The sequence below is a fragment of the Haemorhous mexicanus genome, chromosome 3 (assembly GCF_027477595.1).
Source record: "Haemorhous mexicanus isolate bHaeMex1 chromosome 3, bHaeMex1.pri, whole genome shotgun sequence".
NCBI lineage: Eukaryota > Metazoa > Chordata > Aves > Passeriformes > Fringillidae > Haemorhous > Haemorhous mexicanus.
In genome coordinates this window covers 58962312-58982634 of record NC_082343.1, presented here as the reverse complement: position 1 = coordinate 58982634, position 20323 = coordinate 58962312, and the positions used below count along the sequence as shown (strand labels likewise).

Here is a 20323-nt window from a genome sequence, read left to right as displayed (position 1 = left end):
AACAACAGATAATTTAATTGAATCAAGAGGATTCTGAAGTGGAGCACTTGTGTCAAAGATCATCTTCAATGTTTTTCCATCATCATGGGAAGTTACTTTTAAGGGCTTCAGCTGCTGGGATTGTTTAGTGTCAAAGGAAAGAGTGAGAATGGATCTATTCAGAATTTATGGACAAAGATGAAATCTAAAGTCTTTTCCTGAAGCTTAAAATAGCTACTGCAGGGTAATGGAAATATGCTTAACTAGAAAGCTGCTGTGTCCTGCTTCAGCTACAACAACTGACTTTACTGAATGTCTAACAGCTGGAAAATACATAGTGGGAGCATGCTAAAACAGGCTCATGGACTGTTTTAGAGCCATGAGACAATGATTGTGAGCTTACAGATTCCCAGTGGTCACAGAGTGGAAAAATACAGTCCTGGCCATTATATTTTCTGATCCTTCAAAAGCTAGAAATATGACAGATGTGATAGCTAGGATACATTTATGCCAGCTTCACTGCAAATATTGCCTACTAAAACTACTTTCAAGTATGATCGGTTGTTATACAGAATTACTGAGCTGTGCAAAAAAAAAAAAATTGCAGCAGTTAAAAAGAAAAAAAAAAAAAAAAGAAAAGCAGTTTTGGGAAATTTGAGAGATAGATATGTTAGAATAGTTAAAACGTGCTGGAAAGTTGTCCAAAACATCTAGTAAATTGCTAATGTACTTCAGGCCTTCTGATATAAAGTTCTGCTTGGAAATTGTGAGTTCTTAAAACTGAACTCTCACTGTAGATCCCAATACAGCTTCAAGGATTAAGTTTACTCCTGTGTGAAATTTGGCATGTAGCTTTTGGGTCCTAAATATACTCTAGAGCCTTTTTTATTTATCCTTAGCTTCAGAAAAAGGTCCACTTGGCATTTCTTTGATAGTAGTTTCAGATGTTTTTTGTGAGCATGATTTTATAGATTTAGAATTACCTTGTTTTTCTCAACTCTGAATTTGACCATTAATCCATAATCAAAGGTTTCAGTCTGGGGTTTTTTTCAACTTGCAGGTCTGAGAAATTTCATGTCAGTGAATGGGAATTTCTCTCAGCTAAACTGCTTGGGATTTTCAAGTGGTGTGTTGAATGGCAAAAATGGTGGTGATCATGGTAACTGCTAGCTACTGCATGATTATGATCTCTTTTTGAAAAACTATTTCTTTCTGAGTTTCATGGTGGTAAGGTCTGGCTTCTTCTGAGGAGAAGCCATCATAAAGCTTCATCAAAAAATCAAAGTATCCTAAAAGGCATTGTAATAAGACTTTCATTCATTTGACAATCAATTGACTTGAAACATTCATTTGATTTGAAAAGATAATGAATGCACTGTATGCAAAATTGTCAGTCTTTATGCTTCCCTCTCTCATCCCAAAGGAGTTAGCATTAGCTCCCAATGATGTTCTTACAGATTCAGATTTTCCAAGCTGTATAGCTCAGTACATGGTCTCAACTGGCCCTGGCTCCTGTGTCATGCTTCAGTCTGAATCTTGTTGGTGATCCAGCTGAAAGAGCACAGAGCTCCTCCAGCAGTGCTGGCTCCTGCTCCCTGCCTGTCTGGCTGGCATGAGCCAGGTGCAGAGGTCAAGAACTGTGACCAGCAGAAAACTTCTGCATATTCAGGTGAACAGGATCAACACTTTTCTCTATTGTTCTTTCTGCTTCCTGTCAGGTACTTAAACATAGCCTATAATAATAGCCCTACTTTTTCACATCAGCTTGGTATTACAGGAATTTATTTAAGATTTTCAGAATGGATGACAGTTTTCCTGTTTTTAGAGTGGCAGACTGCTCTTACCAATCCTGTTCATACCATCCAGAGTGTAGAATAGGTAACAAACTCTTGCAAAACCAGCCCTTACACTCTGGGCTTGTACTGAAGACACAAACCGCTAGTGTATTGAACACATTCACATGGATTCAATTGCATGAATATATACAACCTTTAAGTGTTCCTCTTCTCTGTCATGAAGGAGAAATTATGTGGTTTCATCGGAGACCAGTAGGAATAAAATGACAGTCCAGGTGCTATGTACTTTAGGCCATCAGGAGAACATCTGACTGCCAGACAGCAGGAATCCTCTGAGCCTGTTTGCCATGTTTGCTGTTATTTCCAAAACTTGTGTGGGACACAGTCAATCAGTGTAAGTGGTGGCTATGGTCACCATTGCTACAGCTTGCTTCTTTTGCTGATGTAAATGAGCTTCATGAGGGTGGGGTGTCAAGCAAGGGTCATAATTTTATTCCCATTCTGATGAAGGGAGAAATTGAGGTGTAGAGTTTAAATTTTGTCACTGTACGAAGTGACTTAGTGACTGCTGAACCTAAGGTCTTTGCCTATCTTTGCTTCTTGTCACTGCAAGTTGATTTCTCCCTTTCCTTCCTCCAGTAATTAGAGAAGCAAGGAACAAGTCAGGAAAATCTTCTGGCTTACTCTCTTTTGTACATGCAGAGGGAAATTGTGTCTGCTAACAGGGGGAAAGGGTAGATCCCTAGATACAGGCCTAGGAACTCTTAGGCAAAAATTGTTCAGGGAACCAGCTGTGAATTGGGAGAAAAGTAGCCCTAAATGGAAAATCATCTGTGAGAGTGTGTGTGTGGGGAGGGGGAGGGGGGGGGGAGGGGGCAGCAGAAGAGGGTGAGGAGGAGAAGAAGAAAATTGTTTTAGAGAACAATTTGGCAGAAAACACAGTTTCTTCTCTGAGTATGTCCTTCTGTAAGACTGAAAACTCTTTGGATCAAGGAGATAGCCTTTGAGGTTTTCTTCTCCTTGAACTCTTTCTTTCACTGAATTTAGTTTCAGGAACTGAGTTTAATTCAACAGCAAATAGGCTCCATTATTGCTTTGCTCCTGTTCAAATGCATTAATTTTCTCTTTGGCTCTTTGGCATGTAAAAATTATAACATCCTCTCGTGTGTTGTTTTTTTGCATGTAGAACATCTATGTGTATATATTCCCTTACAGAAACTTTTTCCAGGCTAACCATTTTTTCTTCAATGAAGAAACACACTGAAAGTAGACTAATTTTCCTGAGTGAGCTTCATGACATTTTCATGTATGAGAAATATGTCCCCAGTTCTCACCACTATTTTTTGGAGCAGTTCATCATCTCCCTTGGTCAAGTAAAGCTTGAAAAACATAAAAAGCCTTTATATGACAGTGAATGTGCTTCAGTGGCTTTTAAATTTTCTTAGTTAGTTAGTTAGTTAATTAGTTTTATATCATGTTAGTTGATATACAAGCTACACAACTGTCTGACTGCACCACTATGATTATTGTTAAGGAGCTGCCAGTCACAGAGTCATGGAATAGTTTGGGTTGGAAGGCACCTGTAAAGGTTATCTAGCCCATCCTCCTTGCAATAAGCAGAGAGGTCTTCAATTAGATCAGGTTCCTGAGAGCTCCATCCAACCTGGCCTTGAATGTTTCTAGGATGGGACATCTACCTGAAGGAAGGGTCTCAGCTTTGCTGAGCAGAACAACCAATCCGTGGTCAACCTGATGACTTGAATTTTGAAATAGTGGGAATACCATTTCCTTATAGTTCTCCTCTGCCTGCAAATTAAAAAAAAAAAAAAACAAAAAACAGTAGCTGGGGACGTGGTGGGGAGTAAGGGGCATCAAAGGTGTTCTTGTTCCCTTTGTAGGACTCCCTGCATCATTAAGTGCTGCCCTGAATAGCAGCTGTGTCTGGTTCTGAATATACAATTGTGTCTCTTCCAAGGTGTGCCATAATTGTCTTACCTTGTCCTGTTCTTTGTTTTAGTGAACTTCTGCAAGATTTGGAAAACTGTGAGAATGATCCTGTGGCTATAGCAGATTGTTTTGTTTCCAAGGTAAGTCTGCAGCACCAGTTGCAGAGTGCTGTGGGAGAAATAAGATTTATTTATTAGCTTTTGAGACCTAATCCTGACAGCTTGTGTAATGTTAACCAAGAAAAGTCAGCAAATCTATGGAAAGGGAAGGAATTTCTCTTAGCAATTGATAGGGAAATGCCTCTGATTTGCATTTCTAAAAAATCAAGACAAAGGTGTCATTTTCTTCAATAAGTGTATCTGAGCTGATAGAGCTGTTTTTATGGAGTTCATTTTTAGGATTTACTTTTTTTGGCCAACTCTTACAGGGGTTCTCTGTTTTGCTTGCATTTGTTAATGTAGGTGATCAAGTGGTACTCTGGTTATGCCTTGTCAGTTTAAAAACAACTAGAGAATAAAACTTGGCTGCATTCTTAAAAAAGGCAATAACATTAACATACAAGATGTTCCCATATTGTTTTTCTGAGAATTTTTCCTGAAACCCACAACTCTACCTTAAATTTTCTTTTTCAATTGAATGGCCCAAAGTCTATCCCCCTTAAGATTCAAATCCCATTCTCTCTGTAATACTTGGAATTTTCTGAACATTGATAGGACATCTTGATCCTGTTGGGCAATACTGAAGCCAAAAATATGGAGTGGAGTATGGGAAGTTTTTAGATGCAGCAGAAATACAGGGAAGAAGGCGACCTTCATTGTAGGAAGCACAGAGAGCCAGTCAAGGAAAAGAGGAATTGGTATAATGAGTAGGACAACAAGAAATTAAATTATTTGGGATACAGATGATGCTAGTTCGCTTCAGACTTCACCAGAGAATCAACATGTGTCTTGAATCTGTAGAGCCCAAATGTGTTAAAAAAACACATCTGGGCTCTACAGATACAAGACATATCTCTGTGGTATTTCTGGAGGAAGAGAGATCATGTAGTTGTCTAAAGCTGAATAATCGCTTTATAGGTGTGTTTGCCTTTTTGTATTAAAAACAAAGAACAACAAAAAGCCAAAATTAAAAAAAATACAAACATGAAAGTACTCCAAAGAAACCAAAAAGCCAAAGGCTGTCATGTTTTATACTTTGTCCTGAACTCAGCATTGTCAGCACCAAGCACTCCATGTAATAAGTCTAACACATGGATTTAGGATTAACAGGACCACCCTCTCATTAATTCAGTAATTTGTTTGGCACTGTTGTGACATAAGGGATTTTATAGTAAATTAGAGTGATGATATCAGCTAAGTGCTGCTGTTTCACCAGATCTCTTGGTTCAGCTGAGTTTGAGAAAGCTGTAATTTATCTAGTAATTGGTCTTTTGTAAGCACTGAGAGACCTTAGTGTTGGCACCACTAATGCAAAAGCAGGATGCATTTTTGCCCCATTGCAGTGGGGTTTATGGCATGTTGTTATTACTACAGATATCCTGAATTGATTGGAATTGAAGGAGAGAGAGAGAATGGGATAAGGGCATGTGCAAAGTCCTGCTCCTGGAACAGAATAACCCCATGTGCCTGCTGAGTGTGGCTGACTAGAAAACAGCTTAATAAAAATGGTCTGGGGTCCTGGTGGGCAAGAAGTTGTGAGTAAGCCAGCAGAGTTCCTGTGCAGTGAAGGCCAACTGGGAGGCCTTCAGGGTATTTACAAATAAAACAGTTTGGAGCTGGTAGATACTTCTGCTGTATTGCTTGCTTATAGCTGGGACTGCTGGGACTGCTCCTGCTGGGATGTAAAACAGAGGTGGTGCAACTGATAATAAGAAGTCCAGGAAAAAATTGTGTTCTCATTCAAATTGGCCAACTGAAAGGTCTTGTCTGGTAGACTTTCTGGCCATTAGTTCCACAACCCATCTGCATATCATTGCTTGTGCCTTTTGTTCCCTTGTCAAATGCTTTTAGCATTTGTATTATTGGCAGGCAACTGCCTGATGGCTCAGAAATTGCTAGAGATGGCGGTACTAACAGGCATTTTTTAGCTTCATCCAGACAAGTGCAAACACTTAAAAGCAAAATCAAACAATACCAAAATACCCCACAGTTCTGGTTTTGGCTGTGAGGATTTCATTACAGCAACTGCTGACTGCCTTAACAAACTCCAGTTGTCCATTCTTGGTTGCTTGTGTCTGCCCAGCACCGAGAAGTGGAAATAAAACTGCCTTTTTTGGCAGCACGTGCTCCTTCAAGTCCTATGGGACTTTGGCCATTTATTGTTTCATAGCTTTGAGTGCATTAGATCTTCGCTGTGAGTTAAGCATGGGGTTATTATCATGCTGAAGTCATAGCTCACAGCCTTAGCTAATGGATGTAGCTGTGCTGGAGCTTCTTGAATGCTTCCAGTGGAACTGTGCTCAGGTCCAGCAAGCTCTGGACCTAGGGTCATTTTTTCACCCAACTGTGAATATTGTAGATGTTGCAAATCTTAAGGTATAGCCAAGTTTTCTCTGTAGTTACTGTGTGGGCTTTTTGTACTCTTAAGAAGCTCAGTAACTGCATAAAGTAAAAGTTGTTTCTTTCTCAGGATTCATGTGAGATCACATGAAGTTGGTTTGCAGTATAACAACAGTTATGGTTAAAGTAACTCTATAAAATGTTTTATATTCGTGAAGACGTGGGGAGCTTGATTTTTGAAGTTTTGGATCATTCTCTTTGAACTTTGTTATTTGGTTTAGCTCAGTAAAATTTCTTGTATAGCATGTTATACTTCTCTCTCACAATCGTACATGACTGTGTTTCCTGTGTATAACTTTCACGCTTCAGTAGTAAAAAGCTTTGTAACTTTTAAGGGAAAGGATTACCAAAACACACTTCGGTGTAATTTGAACAAAACCCACATCATTGTGGGTTTGAATCTTTGTCTTAACATTTTCTGTGCTGAGTGCCCAAAGCAAATAGCCCCTAAAATGGCAGCTTTGATTTATTAACAGACTTCAGCAATGTTTTTAGTCTAAACTCGCCAGTAACATAAAACCCATTAACCAATAAAATAATGATGCAAAGCATGACTTTGTGTAAATGGAAATATTTGATAGCAACTTACAACATTAGATTGAATCCCTCTGCTTCCAGATATTTAAATACATTAATAACTCACAGGCAGATAGACACAAATGCAGAAAAGCACACTTATTGTAAAACCTGCTATCCAATCATGAATTGCAGTCTTTTTTTCTGCCTCAAGATGCAGATGGTGTGGGTATGGGTATTTGTTTTACAGTGGGATGGCTGCTGCATGGAAATAACCTGCTTCTGAGGGTAGTGTTGTACTAGTTCAGTTTATACCAGTTCTGATCCTCTCTCTTGTCTAGAAGAACTGTATTAGCACTGGATGTAAAAGTTCTTGGAGACATATTGCTGGTAACTCATTGGAGACTAATAAAAAGGTTCCAGTGCAAGCTTAGCTATGGCTTAATTATTCACACAGAAGACTGTTTATAAGGGGTTTTTTTGCCAGTCCAGTCTTTCATTTTCATAGTAATGATGCCAGTGTTAATTAGAAGATTGACTTCAGTATTCTGTATGTTTACATTTAAGTGAGTTGTTTTAAAGGAGAGCTGAATTCTGGCACATCACTCTTCTCACTCAGCACCCCAGAAATTCAGAACATATGTTTTCTGCAAGGCACACTAACAGCTTAACCAGGGGGAAAGGGAGAATTACTTTAATCTAGCATCTCATTAGTGAAGAGGAGATCTAGGCAATTGGCTTCAGTTTGTACACTGACTCCACTCATTTTCTCAGTCTCCATTTTCTTTTAAAGTGCCTTTTATGGCTATAAAAAAGTGCACTAAGAGGTGAGGGAAGATCTGAAATATCTGTGGAGGAGATGTGCAGTGAATTGACTCCAGTGTGAGGGACCAGTGTAAGTATAGCTGGGGTTTGCTCACACTTGGCTTTGCTCTTGAGAGGGACTTCCAGTCTGGACAAACTCTCAGCTTGACTCAGGTTTTTGCAGCTTCTACCACAACAGCTTTGGGCCCCCACATTTAAACTGATCCCTGGAGCAATTCCAGTCTCCGTGGAGAGATCAGATTTAATCTGGTCTAAAGGCAGTTGATGTGAACAAAACTATTTTCAAGCTGAGTAAGTTTAAGAATGTCAGAAGAAATACTGATGAGCATAGCTGGTGTTTTCCTTACATTGTGAAAGTAGTCGGAAAAATAATAAAACCATCTTAGTTCTTGGTTTTTCTCTTGCTCCTGTTCTGAGCAGTGCAGTTTTGTCAGGATGAGGAAGAACTTCTCTTAGAAGTGGCCCTCTTGGCCACTTTCCCAACATGCTCACATGAATCCAGCTAATGCCTGGGCAAGGTGTATGGTGTTGATTCACAAGAGATCTGCAAGTTTGAGTGCGTATCAACAATCTCATCCTGGAGGCAAAACACATGTACTTGACTTTCTCCTGGCTCTGTGCTCGCATTGCTCTGTCAAAGTAAATGCTCTCTGATGGTTCTGTGTGGTGAAATGAGCTGTGGCTCACTGGAGCGAGCACACACGTAAGTGCAGTGTGGAATTTGGTGTTATGTCTGCTCAGAAAGCAGGGGTGATAGTGAAACCATTCTTAAGGTTTAGAGGTATCAAGGGCATAAGAAACTATCTTTTTTTTTTTTTTTAATACAAATTTGTTGCATTTAATAGCTACACGAAAATTCTTTTAAAACCAAAAAAACCCCCCAAACCATTAAAAGTAGTTCTGACCTTGTGTATAAAAACCCCAAACCAAAAACCAAACCAAAGAGCGAGAGTGTGAAAAGGCTCCTGGGGATTTCAGACATGCTTTTGATTTTGAGGGGAATGTGCACACAGCCTACTCTGTAACCCTGAAGTGTTTGGCCTTGTTTGTTTTACAGATAGTACTTTCATTGGTTAAAATTCCAAAAGAGATACTCTTTTGCTTTTTGTTTGAAAAGCAGACTAATCATGTGATATGAGCAGAATAAAAACATAAAAATAAATTGGCTCAAAATGTTCTTCATGCTGCTTATGAAGTAGTTTTATAAATTGTATTATTCTGTTAAGATAGCTATGGGAATATATTAAAATTTATACCAAAATTGCCTGAATGAAAACTTTGAATTAATATATGCATATATAAAATAAATTACATTTTTTCACCATACTGAATTTTACCTTAGTGTTCTCTCTTAAGCACCCTTGCTTATTATGAGTGCTGGCTAGTTTGGTAGTGATTGCCAAAGAAAATTACAGTGTAATAGCTGCAGCTCTCTGAGGTTTGTTAATTCTTCATTTTGAGGGGAGAGGGTTTGGAGCTGTGGCTGTGTTTCCAAGCATGGACAGGAACTGTCTGTGACACAGGCTCACTTCTTCTGCATGTGGACGTGGGGCATAGGTAACACCACCACAAAACCTAGCTGCAATGACAAAGTTAGTTCAAGTGTGAAAAACCAAGCTAAATTATTTAACTGTATTTGTATCAAGACTACTTTGAATTGGTTTGTTGGTTTCTAAGGGAAGAGCAGTTTAATAAGCTTACAGCCCCCCAGTGAGTAAATGGGGATCACAGTCCCCTGGGGAAACATTTATTAGAAGTTTGCTTGAGTTATTTTTCTCAGAACAGTGAATACTGCAGTCCAGTAGGACATACTGAAAAGAATTGCAATGACTTGTACTCCTGCAGGGTAACATCTTACTTTCTACAGGGTCCTTATGGATCACTGCTCAGTGCAGAGATGAATGGCACAACCTGCTTTACTCCCGGGAGAGGGGGATGGGACCAGTGCTCTTGGAATTGGCAAAGGGCACTGCCTGAGATGGCTCTTTCTGATGAATAGCTGAATGAAAAACAACCAAACCCCAACAGTGAAAGACAAAAGCCACAGCCTGTGTCAGCCCTCTCCCCAGGGGTGGTGTTCCTCAGAGCACTGTGCCTTCTGTGAATGCAGATGTTTGGTCTTGCCATTCACCAGCAGTGATCCCTGGGAGACAGCCCCTCGTGGAGCACAGCTATTGTGCTGCAGAATGCCAGAGCCCCTTCTGAAGATGCTTGGAGTGGAAGCTGGGGTCTTATTCACTGCTGGAGGATTGTGTTTTATCTGTCGGGGGCTTATGAAAGAAAAAGTGATTGATACGGGGAGCACTTTGCCATTCTGCAGTGAACTCTTAGCCTTTAGGATTCCAGTAAGCTGCAGAAATTGTGTCTTGTTTGGGACAGAAATTCATAGGCAGATGTGGACTTAGAGCACATGGGAATGTTTCTGGAAATCTGTTCTTGCATAGAATTAAATTATGATTATTAAGAAAAAAATCTTAGGCCAGGGAAGAAAGAAATGAAACTCAGACCTTAGCTTTGAGAAGCTTATCAGCATTATGTTTGAGTAATTTCAGTGTGACAGGCAAGTGTGGAAACCCACCCAGATCTAGTTACAACTTGTTGGGGTAATAGCTGTCTGCTTTCACATAATTTACTTCTTAAAAAAATTGCTTTTGTGGCTTCTAATTTCACGCTTAGACTGTGCTCACATGTGAAAGTATTTATAATTGCTTGGAAATGGCACACCAAACATAACCTGCAGAACTTAATTCTCCCAGTAAGTACACCAGGTGCATGGTGTGATTGTTGGGGTTGTTCTGTGCAGAGCCAGGGGGTGGTTGTAGGTCCCTTCCAACTCAGGATATTCTATGATTCTATGATAGGGGTGTGCTTCAGCACACAAAAAAAACTAGATAAGTGCAGCCAGATGTTTGAAGGACGTATGTGTAGTGATGGTGTTTTGGTCAGGCTTTTGGATTTTTGGATTTTTTTTGAGATGCATAGATTTTTGTAGGGTACCTTGGAGGCTTTGTTGCAATGTCACTTGTTCTATCTCTGTATAGGTTTTCTTGGTTTTTCTTTCAAGTAAAGGAAAAATCTCCCCCACAAAAAGTTGCAATTAAATTCTGGTTCTGTTAGGACTATCACAGTGAACATAGAGAATTCATGGATCAGGAGCTGAAGGAGGTGTTGTCTTGACATCATCTCTATCTTGTACACATTAGCTGCTAGTTTGACAAACTCTCAATGTATGCAAACTTTTCCTCCCTGTGCAGAGTGAAGATTTCCACATATATACACAGTACTGCACCAACTACCCAAGGTAAGAATTATGGTTCCTTTTCTTCCTTTGTCCCTTGGCCAGTTTGTGTAATGCAAGTTACACTCTGTGAAAAAAAAAAAAAAAAAGTCAGCTTTTTCCCTTCCTAAATTGGAGGGAATTTACCTTTTATGTTTAAAAAATAAATAAATAAATAAAATGAAGTTTTGTTTCATCTATTCTTGTGGTTCACTGCTTTACCCTTCTTTAGAAAATCATGGTCTTACTCTGCAATGCTGCTTATAGAATTCCCAGTAAGAGAGACTGGTTGCATGTCAAGGGAGAAAATAGCTGAATGCACAAGATAATCTTAAAATAAGCCAAACCAAACAGCGAAACAGCAGTTAATAGAATGGGAACCTGCTGTCCCTTTTTACAAGCTAAAAAGGAAGCAATTCTTTACCTACAGACTTATGGAAACAGAGTGTCTTAAAGCCGTGTATGGATGTTTTCAGGTCTGTGGCTGTGCTGACAGAGTGCATGAGGAACAAGGCACTGGCCAAGTTCTTCAGAGAGCGGCAAGAAGCACTGCAGCATTCTCTGCCCCTGGGCTCTTACCTCTTGAAACCTGTCCAACGCATCCTCAAGTACCACCTGCTTCTGCACGTAAGAAATGTATTCCGTTTAGGGCTGCTGCATGTTGGAGTTCCTTCCTCTGGTACACAGCTTGGTGATTAGAAAGGTTCTGGTTTTCCTTAAATGCTCATCCTTTTGTGGACATTTGATTTCAGCATGTGGAGGCTTTCTGTCTTTGTCACTTCACACCACATGCATCTATTTGGAGCGGGGAATTTATGGTAATTATTTTAGATACATTGCATCAGTCTTTGCATCCAAATAATTAGCACTTTTTTTGAAAGCTGGTCTTTAATTCTGAAGTTGTTTGGAAAATTCTTGTCATGATTAAACATTTTGTACACAAATTTATTGTTCCAATGAAGAACAGTGTTTTTCCACATGTTGCACTGCTGGGGGTGGTTGAAAGAAGGACTAAATACATATAAACACCCTGACTGCTAAGAATTTTGTGGAGAGGAATGATGGAGGAAGTGGGAACTCTTTCCACGTTCAGTGAATTGAGTTAAGCAAGTTTCGGAAATTCATGCTTTATTGTTAACATTTTCCACATATGTTTCCTATTAGAGAGTCATGTTCTAGTGAAGTGTTAAGACACTGATCCTTATTTTAAATGCCTGGTGCTTTTCTGCTTTCCAACTGTAAAGCAAAGCCTGGTGTAATTCCATCGGGGTTTTGTAAGTGTGTAGAAATGTTCTGCATTGAAGGAAAGCCATTAAATGCTGTCTGAAAGATCTCCTGTCCGTGTGCTGTGCTCTCTTTCTGTGCCTCTCTGGTCACACTGGCTGCTTCAAGTGTCCTTGCTGCTAAACTGACCCCAAATGCTTGACTTTGTTTGTCATCTTGTGTTAATCAAATTGATAGCAACATGCATCAGTAACAAAGGCAGGAACATTGCCTTCGAGTGATTGCAATGCACAGACAAAACAGTACAGATAAAAACACAGGATTGCTTTCGACTGGGAAAGTTCACTTAGGAATAAGTGGTCTCTCATTTTTTTCTTTTTGTCTTAGGAAATAGAAAACCACCTTGACAAGGACACTGAGGGCTATGATGTAGTGCTGGATGCCATAGATACCATGCAGAGAGTGGCATGGCATATAAATGACATGAAGAGGAAACATGAACATGCCATCAGGCTCCAGGTGAGTTCCCAGAGAGATTTTATGGGTGTTTGGGAGCTGGTTTTGTCAATATATATGCAATTAACATTTTTTAGTTTATCTTTTCTTTTAATCTTTGTCAGTCATAATTTAGACTCCTGTTGAGCATGCCTGTGGCTGTTTGATCTTGGAACTCATGGTCATAACTGCTGCAGGAAAATCTCAGACATCTCTAACCTACAAGCAGCATCCTGTAAAGCATTTATTTTGCAGTAATATGGAACTTAAGATAACTCTTCTTTCTTCCTTTCCCTCAATTGTACAGCACTGCTGTACAACCTTAGGGCATGGCTTTGTTCAGAAGTCCTGTGGTTTCTGATTTCTTCCCTTTGTGCTGATTAATTTTGTTTTGAGGCGTTTCTTTTGCTGATTCTTGTTTAAGTACTTTCCTCTTGGGTTTTTGAAAACTCATTATCAGTTGCTTTGTGAAAAGCATAAACCTAGAAACATGATACTTGGAAAAACTCTAGCTTCGCTTCAAATTAAGGTTTTTCTGGGGAGAAGAAACAAAAGCTACACCCTGAGTAATTTTCGTCATCAAGAGCAAGGAGCAAGCTCTTTTGTTGGATTTATGCTCTCATTCTGTCTCCTGGTTCCCAGTGAATCACACTTTTATGTTACATTTTCAATATTTATATCACTTTAAGAAAATTGAGGGGATTTTTTAGTTTATAAAAGGGAGTAATAAGCTTATCCCATTTCAGAAATCCCTATCATGTAATTCTTTGCCAATTTTTTTTAACATACAATTAATTTATTCACCCTTTTGTGTTTTTTTTTTTTTTTTCTATTTTCAGGGTTTTTAATGGTTGTTTATTTTTTGTGTTGCTGTTGTTTATGTGTAAGGAAAATTTTACAATGTCTTGCCTGCAGCAGGGTAACCTTTGCCACACATTGCTGGAAATGCATGCTAATGACTTTTAACAACAGTCTGCTATAAATCTGAGTAATTATATTCAGAAATAAATAGGGATTAAATGCTTTTGGAAAAAAACAAAAGCTTTTTTTTTATTTATTGAGCTCAGCTGGCAAATGTTTGGGTTTGTGGAAAATGTTTATGTTCACTTTTTTACTTTAAAAAAGTAAACCCTGCTTCTGCAGCCATAGGGATAGGTCTTCTGTGGTCTCTCACACTGCAATGTGGTCTGCAAGTACTGCAACAGCAGTTCCTGCGCAGTGCCCCTCAAGCGTGGTAGACTTGATCCCTGTGCTGTATCCTGACTTGGAACAAGCTCCTGGAGAGATCTGATACAATGCAACTTTTTAAAAATCTCTTTTTTTTTTTTTTTTTTTTTTTTTTTTTTTTTTTAAACAACTGTCTGTATAGTCCAAAGTGGGCTGCTTTGGGGTTTTATTCCTTTGAATGCTGCAATGCCTGCATTGGTGCTTCAAGTGGACTGGGATGTTTTCTAGCTGAAAGCTCTATTAAAGTCTAATGTCCTAGAGTGACCAACCTAGGAAGAGGCAATCTGTCCCTGCTTTGCTAATGCTGCCAGGTTTAAAGTCTGATGGATGTTTTTAAAGAGTTCCCTAGCTAAAAGTTTAGCCTGCTTTTAGATTTGATGTCCCATGCTTAAGTCCTATGTCATTGCCATTGACAGAAAACACAAGCAGTTTAAGGAAACAGAACAGCCATAGCTAAGTGACACAGTCTTGTGGAGATGTTCTTAGATGTTTCTCCAACCTTTTTTTTTCCCTGAATAATAAATAAGGTGAGAAATATCTGTGGTATCTACACAAATCATTAATATACAAGCAAATATTCAGATGTTCAGTTGACTGAATCACCTGTAGCTGTTTAGTCTTCTGGGAATCATCTCTTCAATCCAATCACCTTCCAGAAGTGTCTTCTGTCAAGGGCCTATAGGACATGGACATGGCATCATAATTCATTCAGTGGAAGACCACACAACTTCAGGAGGATACCCAGAATGAGAGGGAAATGTTAAGAGAGGTTGGTTGGGGACATGAAGGAGAATGTGAGAGGGACTGATGACTGAATTACAAAAGATTTTCCATCTCTGGGAGCAAGGGGAGCAGAGCTTGTGCACTTTCATTACAGGCTGCCCCAGGGAGCTCGGGCTCTTTGCTGGGTCCATGCAGAGGCAGTAACCAGGACTCAGGGCATGTTTTAGTGCAGGCTATGCAGTGAGCCTCCAAGCACCTGGCTGCAATGTTACACATAACCTACCAGCCTCAGGTTTGGTGTCTGGTGACTTTACACTGTTGGATGCTAAGCATCATATAGGAGACTGTGAATGGCCTCAGCAGATCATTTGGGTCTTTTGTTTCAACAAGATCTCTGAAATTAATTTTGGGTGTTGTTCTTTGATCTCTCTCTGCAGGAGATACAGAGTTTGCTCACCAACTGGAAAGGGCCAGACCTTACGAGTTACGGGGAGCTGGTGTTAGAAGGAACGTTCCGCATTCAGCGAGCCAAAAATGAGCGCACGCTGTTCCTCTTTGACAAGATGCTGCTAATTACAAAAAAGAGAGATGAAATGTTTGCATATAAAGCTCACATACTGGTATGTGAGAGCAAATGGTAATGTGCTTTTTGCAGGTCTCCCTCAAACTCCTCTGTGATTCACATTGTTTCCTCTCTTCCTTGCAGTGTGGAAACCTGATGCTTGTTGAAGTAATACCAAAGGAACCACTTAGCTTTAGTGTCTTCCACTACAAAAATCCTAAGATGCAACATACTGTCCAGGTACCACAGAAACCCCCCTGCCCACTGGGTAATGTGGCTCATGTCCATATGGTGTTTATGGCCCTGCATAGTGCAGGAATGCATTTTTCTCATGGTGCCCAATTTTTTTATCAGGCCAAGTCGCAGCAAGACAAGCGCCTTTGGATTCTTCACTTGAAGAGGTTAATTCTAGAAAATCATCCTGCTAAAATTCCTGCCAAGGTAAAAATAAAAGCAAAACCAAAAACTAACCAAACAAAAAAGGCAAACAAAATTACAAGACCCCTCCTTGTATGGGTACGAACTTAAAACACTGTTAGCTGCAAGATGCATGCAATTTACAGAGAGTTTTGACTTCAGGATGTTAATTAATGTGTTGTTTCCTTATATCTTTAAAAGTTCCTCAGAACTAATGGGAAAGTTCCACTATAATTATCTGCAGGGCTTGGTATGGGAATAGAAGAATGGGTTAGCAGCATTTGCCTGCCAAGACATAAGTAGCGGAGGTGCAGTGTCAGAAAGTTTTGCTCTAGGAGCACATTTTAGCTTGATGCTGTCTGCAGAGCACTGGGATGCACTATTTGCAGTGCTGTAGGATTTTAAAATCAGTCTTGGTTAGGTATCATAGCAGTGAAGCCATTGGCAGCACACACTTCACTGCAACTACACCCACCATCCTCAACCCAGCATCCTTAGCTGGGACATCTGGCCCTTTTTAGTGGGATAGCTAGAGAGCTTTATGGCAGAAAAAATGAGGCACTGATATCATATTCATATCTATAATACCTTGGAATGAGGAAATCTCCTCCACTTATTTATGAAATCCAGTCCTAGAGCTTCAGGTGATGTCTCCTGGTGGAACATACAGCACCTCTCAAAGGGTGTTAACTCTTTGACAAGAATCAACTCTTGTTAATTCTTGCCAAGACACAGCAGACATTGACTGGTGAGGAAACAGGATTTTTTTTCACACTGAGTTTACTCTTGGTTTTCCAGTTTCCCTGACTGTTTTTTCACTCAGTTTTATGCTGTAATGGCTAAAAAATGTTACCTGTGACTGACATGCACCGTACTGTACTAACATGCATTTTCAACAGTGTGACGAAAACAGACTTATGGAAGAAAAATCCCTAGGAGGTCCTATTGCTAATTCTCCTCTTCTCTTTTTGTTAACAAAGTCTATTGGAGGTATAATGTTTATGCTAGTATCCATACTTGCACTGTAAATATTCATTTCAGTTTATTAGGTTGTTAAAAAAAATACAGCATGATCTTGGCCTTTGTATAATTTTTTTTCTTATTTCTCACTCAATTTTCATTTTATCTGTAGAAAAAAATGTGAAACCAAAAATATTTTCTTCTCAGAGAAATAACTTTACTTGAGAAAGGAAAAGGCTAATGAAATAAATCTTTTAGATTATCTGTGCATTTTAATTTTTTTTTTCCTGTCAAACTGGTAATTGCTTGTTGTGGGGCTTCTGTCTGCCCAGCTTCTGGAGAATGCAATAGTAGTCCACATGTGACGCCTGGTGGAAAACTACCAAACTGCACCTGTACAAGGGCAAGCATCTTCAACAGGATGTTTCAGTTTAGGTTGTTTTCTTACTTAGTAGCTGATATGCTTCCTGAAACATCTGGATTTTTTTTTTTTCTATTAAAAAAAGGGACAAATTTTAAGCAATTGGGAGATGCTCTTTATACTGCATCTATCTTACTTAAACCAAATTACTAAATTTTTTTTGGCACACACTCTTCCTTTCCTTGCACTGCCTGTCCAGAGGTGAACACGCAAGACAAAGACTCTGGGGGCAGTGAACAACAGGTTTGGTGTGCAGACATGGAGATAAGCTCTGCTGAGTTCCTGCCACCAAAATTTTCCTCCCCATATGAAACATGTCCAATATACAGAGAAGGACAAAAAATACAAACCAAAAAAATAATGCTGCTAACCATATTTATTAGTTCCCTAATTAAAATTGCTGTTATTTTCATGCAAACTCACTACTATCTGTAATATGCAATACAACTTGCCCTGCTACTAACAGTATTAACTTCTTCATTTGTTACTTTTTCTCTTCCAGGCCAAGCAGGCAATTCTGGAAATGGATGCCATACGTAAGTTGGTTCTTTTTCCCTTTTGTTTTAAATATTAATAAAATCATCTTCAAAAGTTTGGTTTTAGCTTTTGATGTCATCTGAGATGGAAGAATGCCAGGCTTATGTTCCTTAAATTATGACCCTGCTGGAAAAGGCAAAATTAGATGCAGATCCTGTGGAGTTTGTTGGGAAGGCTCTGACTGAGAAACTGGCAGACAAACATGATGGTGGTGGATAAATCTTCTTGGGTTAACCCTCTGGAGCCAGGCCCAGCTACATGGGTAAAGCATTCCCATGGCTGCCTGGGAGCCAGCTACCCTAGCAGCATATCTTGCTTGTGTGGCTTCAGGCTCTGATGGGGTGCAACTGGATTAGGCATAAAGGGATGATGGCACTGCCTCCAAAGAGAGCTGCCAAGGTGTGTGAACTGCCATCCTTGTTGCTGTCTTATTCCCTGTGCCTCTGCTTGTTCCACAGATCACCCAGGCTTCCACTATAGCCCTGAGGGAGAAATGAAATCGTCATTCCAGACTAAGGAAGGCACTGCTCCTCACAGAGTGAGACGGAAATCAGGTGGATAAACTCATTTAGACCCCAGATGACAAAAGGAAAAACAAGCAGGGTTGTTTTAGGGGTGGATTAGGCTGGGTACATGGAATTGGTTTTTAATCTGCACTCCAGGTGGGTTTAACATGGCACGGTATCTCTCCAATGTGGATGAAGTATCTTATTAACCATTCTTGTAATTTATTTTTTATCTACTGTTTGCATTTAATTTAAGGAATATACATTTGTAATGGTGAATGTATAAAGAACAGTTGATGCTCTCTAATAGATTAAAGTTCATATGCAGTAAGGCCAGTCACATTATTTAAATCTGACATTCCCCCTAACTGCAGTTATTATTGTCTCAGAAGTGGTCCATCCGGATTATGATAGGCTTATTATTTCAAAACATGATTACTATCTATACTTAGTGTCATGTTCACCTTGTGAATAATAGAGATTTGTGAGGTGGTTTTGCTGAGCCTGGGCTTTTTTTGCCCTCCTAGCTCAAAATCTATCCATAATTACTCTCAAAGACACTACCAATGTCTTTGTAGTTGGGTGACTTCATATTGCAATCCCTGTGGTCCTCTCTTTGTCAATCCTTTTTCCAATTTGGTGTGTAACATTGTATATTGGGAATGACTTAAACAAGGCTCATGAGAATATTGATGTAAAGATTTAACATACAGCAGCATTTGTGCTTGAAAAGCAGTCAAGTTTTAATTATGTTTGGGATATGTTCTTTGTTTCTGAGGTGTTTGCACACCTTTGTTGCATTGGTGCTGCTCTTACTGTGAAAGGAAGAATACAAGATACTGATCAAAGGGCATCCTATGTAATCTTCAGCTACTTACACTTTCTAAGCCCATCTAAGGCTTTGGTACCTTATGCATGTTTCTAACAGAAAACCTCTCACACTGCAGAGCAGTAACAGAGGTGATAAGGTCTTTTGAAAGCAGGAATCTTTGCATGGGATAAAAATTTATGTGTGCCTTCATGAATGGAGGGCAACTGCTGTTGCATTAAGAAACAAGTATGTGCTTTGGTAACAGCTGTAGATTTGACACTTCAACAGATCATCTTTGTGAGAAAATTTTGCAATAAAGAAATTAAAATCTGGCTTTGCTATGTGGACTCAGAAGCTTAAATTTTTATATACATGTTAAAAAAAGTTTTCCAGGATGCCCACAGCTTTCTTTGGAATGCCACAGTGGGTAAACATGTTGTTGTCTTTTTCAGAACCCTCGTCTAGAGTCCATAAAGTTTTGAAGTCAAATGGTAAGATACTTTGTGTACTGTTTACTGACCTGGTGCTCCTGTACTTTGTAAAACAACTGAAGACAGAATCTTTTTTCTTGTAACTGTCCATAAATACATTAAGGGGAGGAAGAGAAATTTTGGGGGGAAAAAAAGCCAGACCCAAAATATTAGTGTTTAAATCTAATATCTACTTTTCCACACTTGGGGGTTGGTCCTGTAAACATAACTGAACTGAAGACTGAACCCAGTCTTGGTGATTGTGAACAGTTCCTCAAATCACAGCAGTGCTGCAAAATCAGGGCCTCAAGTGGAACTCTGGTAAAGCTCATGCTGTCTCTGTTTTATCAGAAATCCCGTATAGTCTGTTTGCTCAATTGGTACTTCATTCAGCCCCCTTTGGGGAATTTATAACTGGGGTAGCATTAAAACAGGCATAACCTGATGCCAGTTTGGTTATTCATTGGTGTGTTTTTGTTTTCAGATGTAAGCCCAGATATGCAGAAGGTAAGCCATTTCTTAAATTCCTTGTTTTAGCCCATTCATATGACTTCAGAGCACAGTATTTACTGGAGAATCTGCATCTTCTTTGTTGTGTTGACCTTAAGAATGAAAACAAACCCATAAATGTTACTTAGCATCTCAAATAAGATTACTGAAATGAAAGCTTACTATTTTGGGAATATTTAATAAAGAAAAAAAATCTGTGATCCGTATATGGTTGTGGTTTATAATACAGTCCAATCAATTAGGAGTAAAGGATACTTAAAAATACCACTAGAATCAAAGAATTGCAGTGTATAACAATAGTGTTTATTCTTTGGATCATATTATCTTTGTGTTTATTAAATAAGACTGGAAAGCTTCAACTTAGTCTGAGATAGATAGATAGATATGTAATGATATATCACCGAACAGAGCACATGCAGCTTGAGCAGATTGTAATGAGCATTTGCAATTTTTACATTTTCTGTAAGAATTTGTATGGAAATTCCCAGTGCAATTTGAAAGTCTCATTTTGAATTTCAGGTCTTGGGGTTTTATTTAGGATGGAATTTTAAAAAGTGTGTGT

The 20323-nt window shown here is 39.2% G+C and overlaps 1 protein-coding gene across 5 annotated transcripts in view; it reads left to right on the top strand.

The window, feature by feature from the left end:
* PLEKHG1 (pleckstrin homology and RhoGEF domain containing G1) overlaps positions 1 to 20323 on the top strand; it is a 126197-nt gene that overhangs the window by 97488 nt on the left and 8386 nt on the right. For all 5 annotated transcript variants that reach the window (XM_059841978.1, XM_059841980.1, XM_059841982.1 and 2 more), the window contains 11 exons: positions 3793 to 3862; positions 10876 to 10922; positions 11375 to 11525; positions 12510 to 12641; positions 15005 to 15187; positions 15274 to 15369; positions 15484 to 15570; positions 17430 to 17463; positions 17923 to 18018; positions 19234 to 19272; positions 19736 to 19758. In XM_059841978.1, coding sequence (XP_059697961.1) covers positions 3793 to 3862; positions 10876 to 10922; positions 11375 to 11525; positions 12510 to 12641; positions 15005 to 15187; positions 15274 to 15369; positions 15484 to 15570; positions 17430 to 17463; positions 17923 to 18018; positions 19234 to 19272; positions 19736 to 19758 — 958 coding nt within the window. The remainder of the gene's footprint in view (positions 1 to 3792; positions 3863 to 10875; positions 10923 to 11374; positions 11526 to 12509; positions 12642 to 15004; positions 15188 to 15273; positions 15370 to 15483; positions 15571 to 17429; positions 17464 to 17922; positions 18019 to 19233; positions 19273 to 19735; positions 19759 to 20323) is intronic.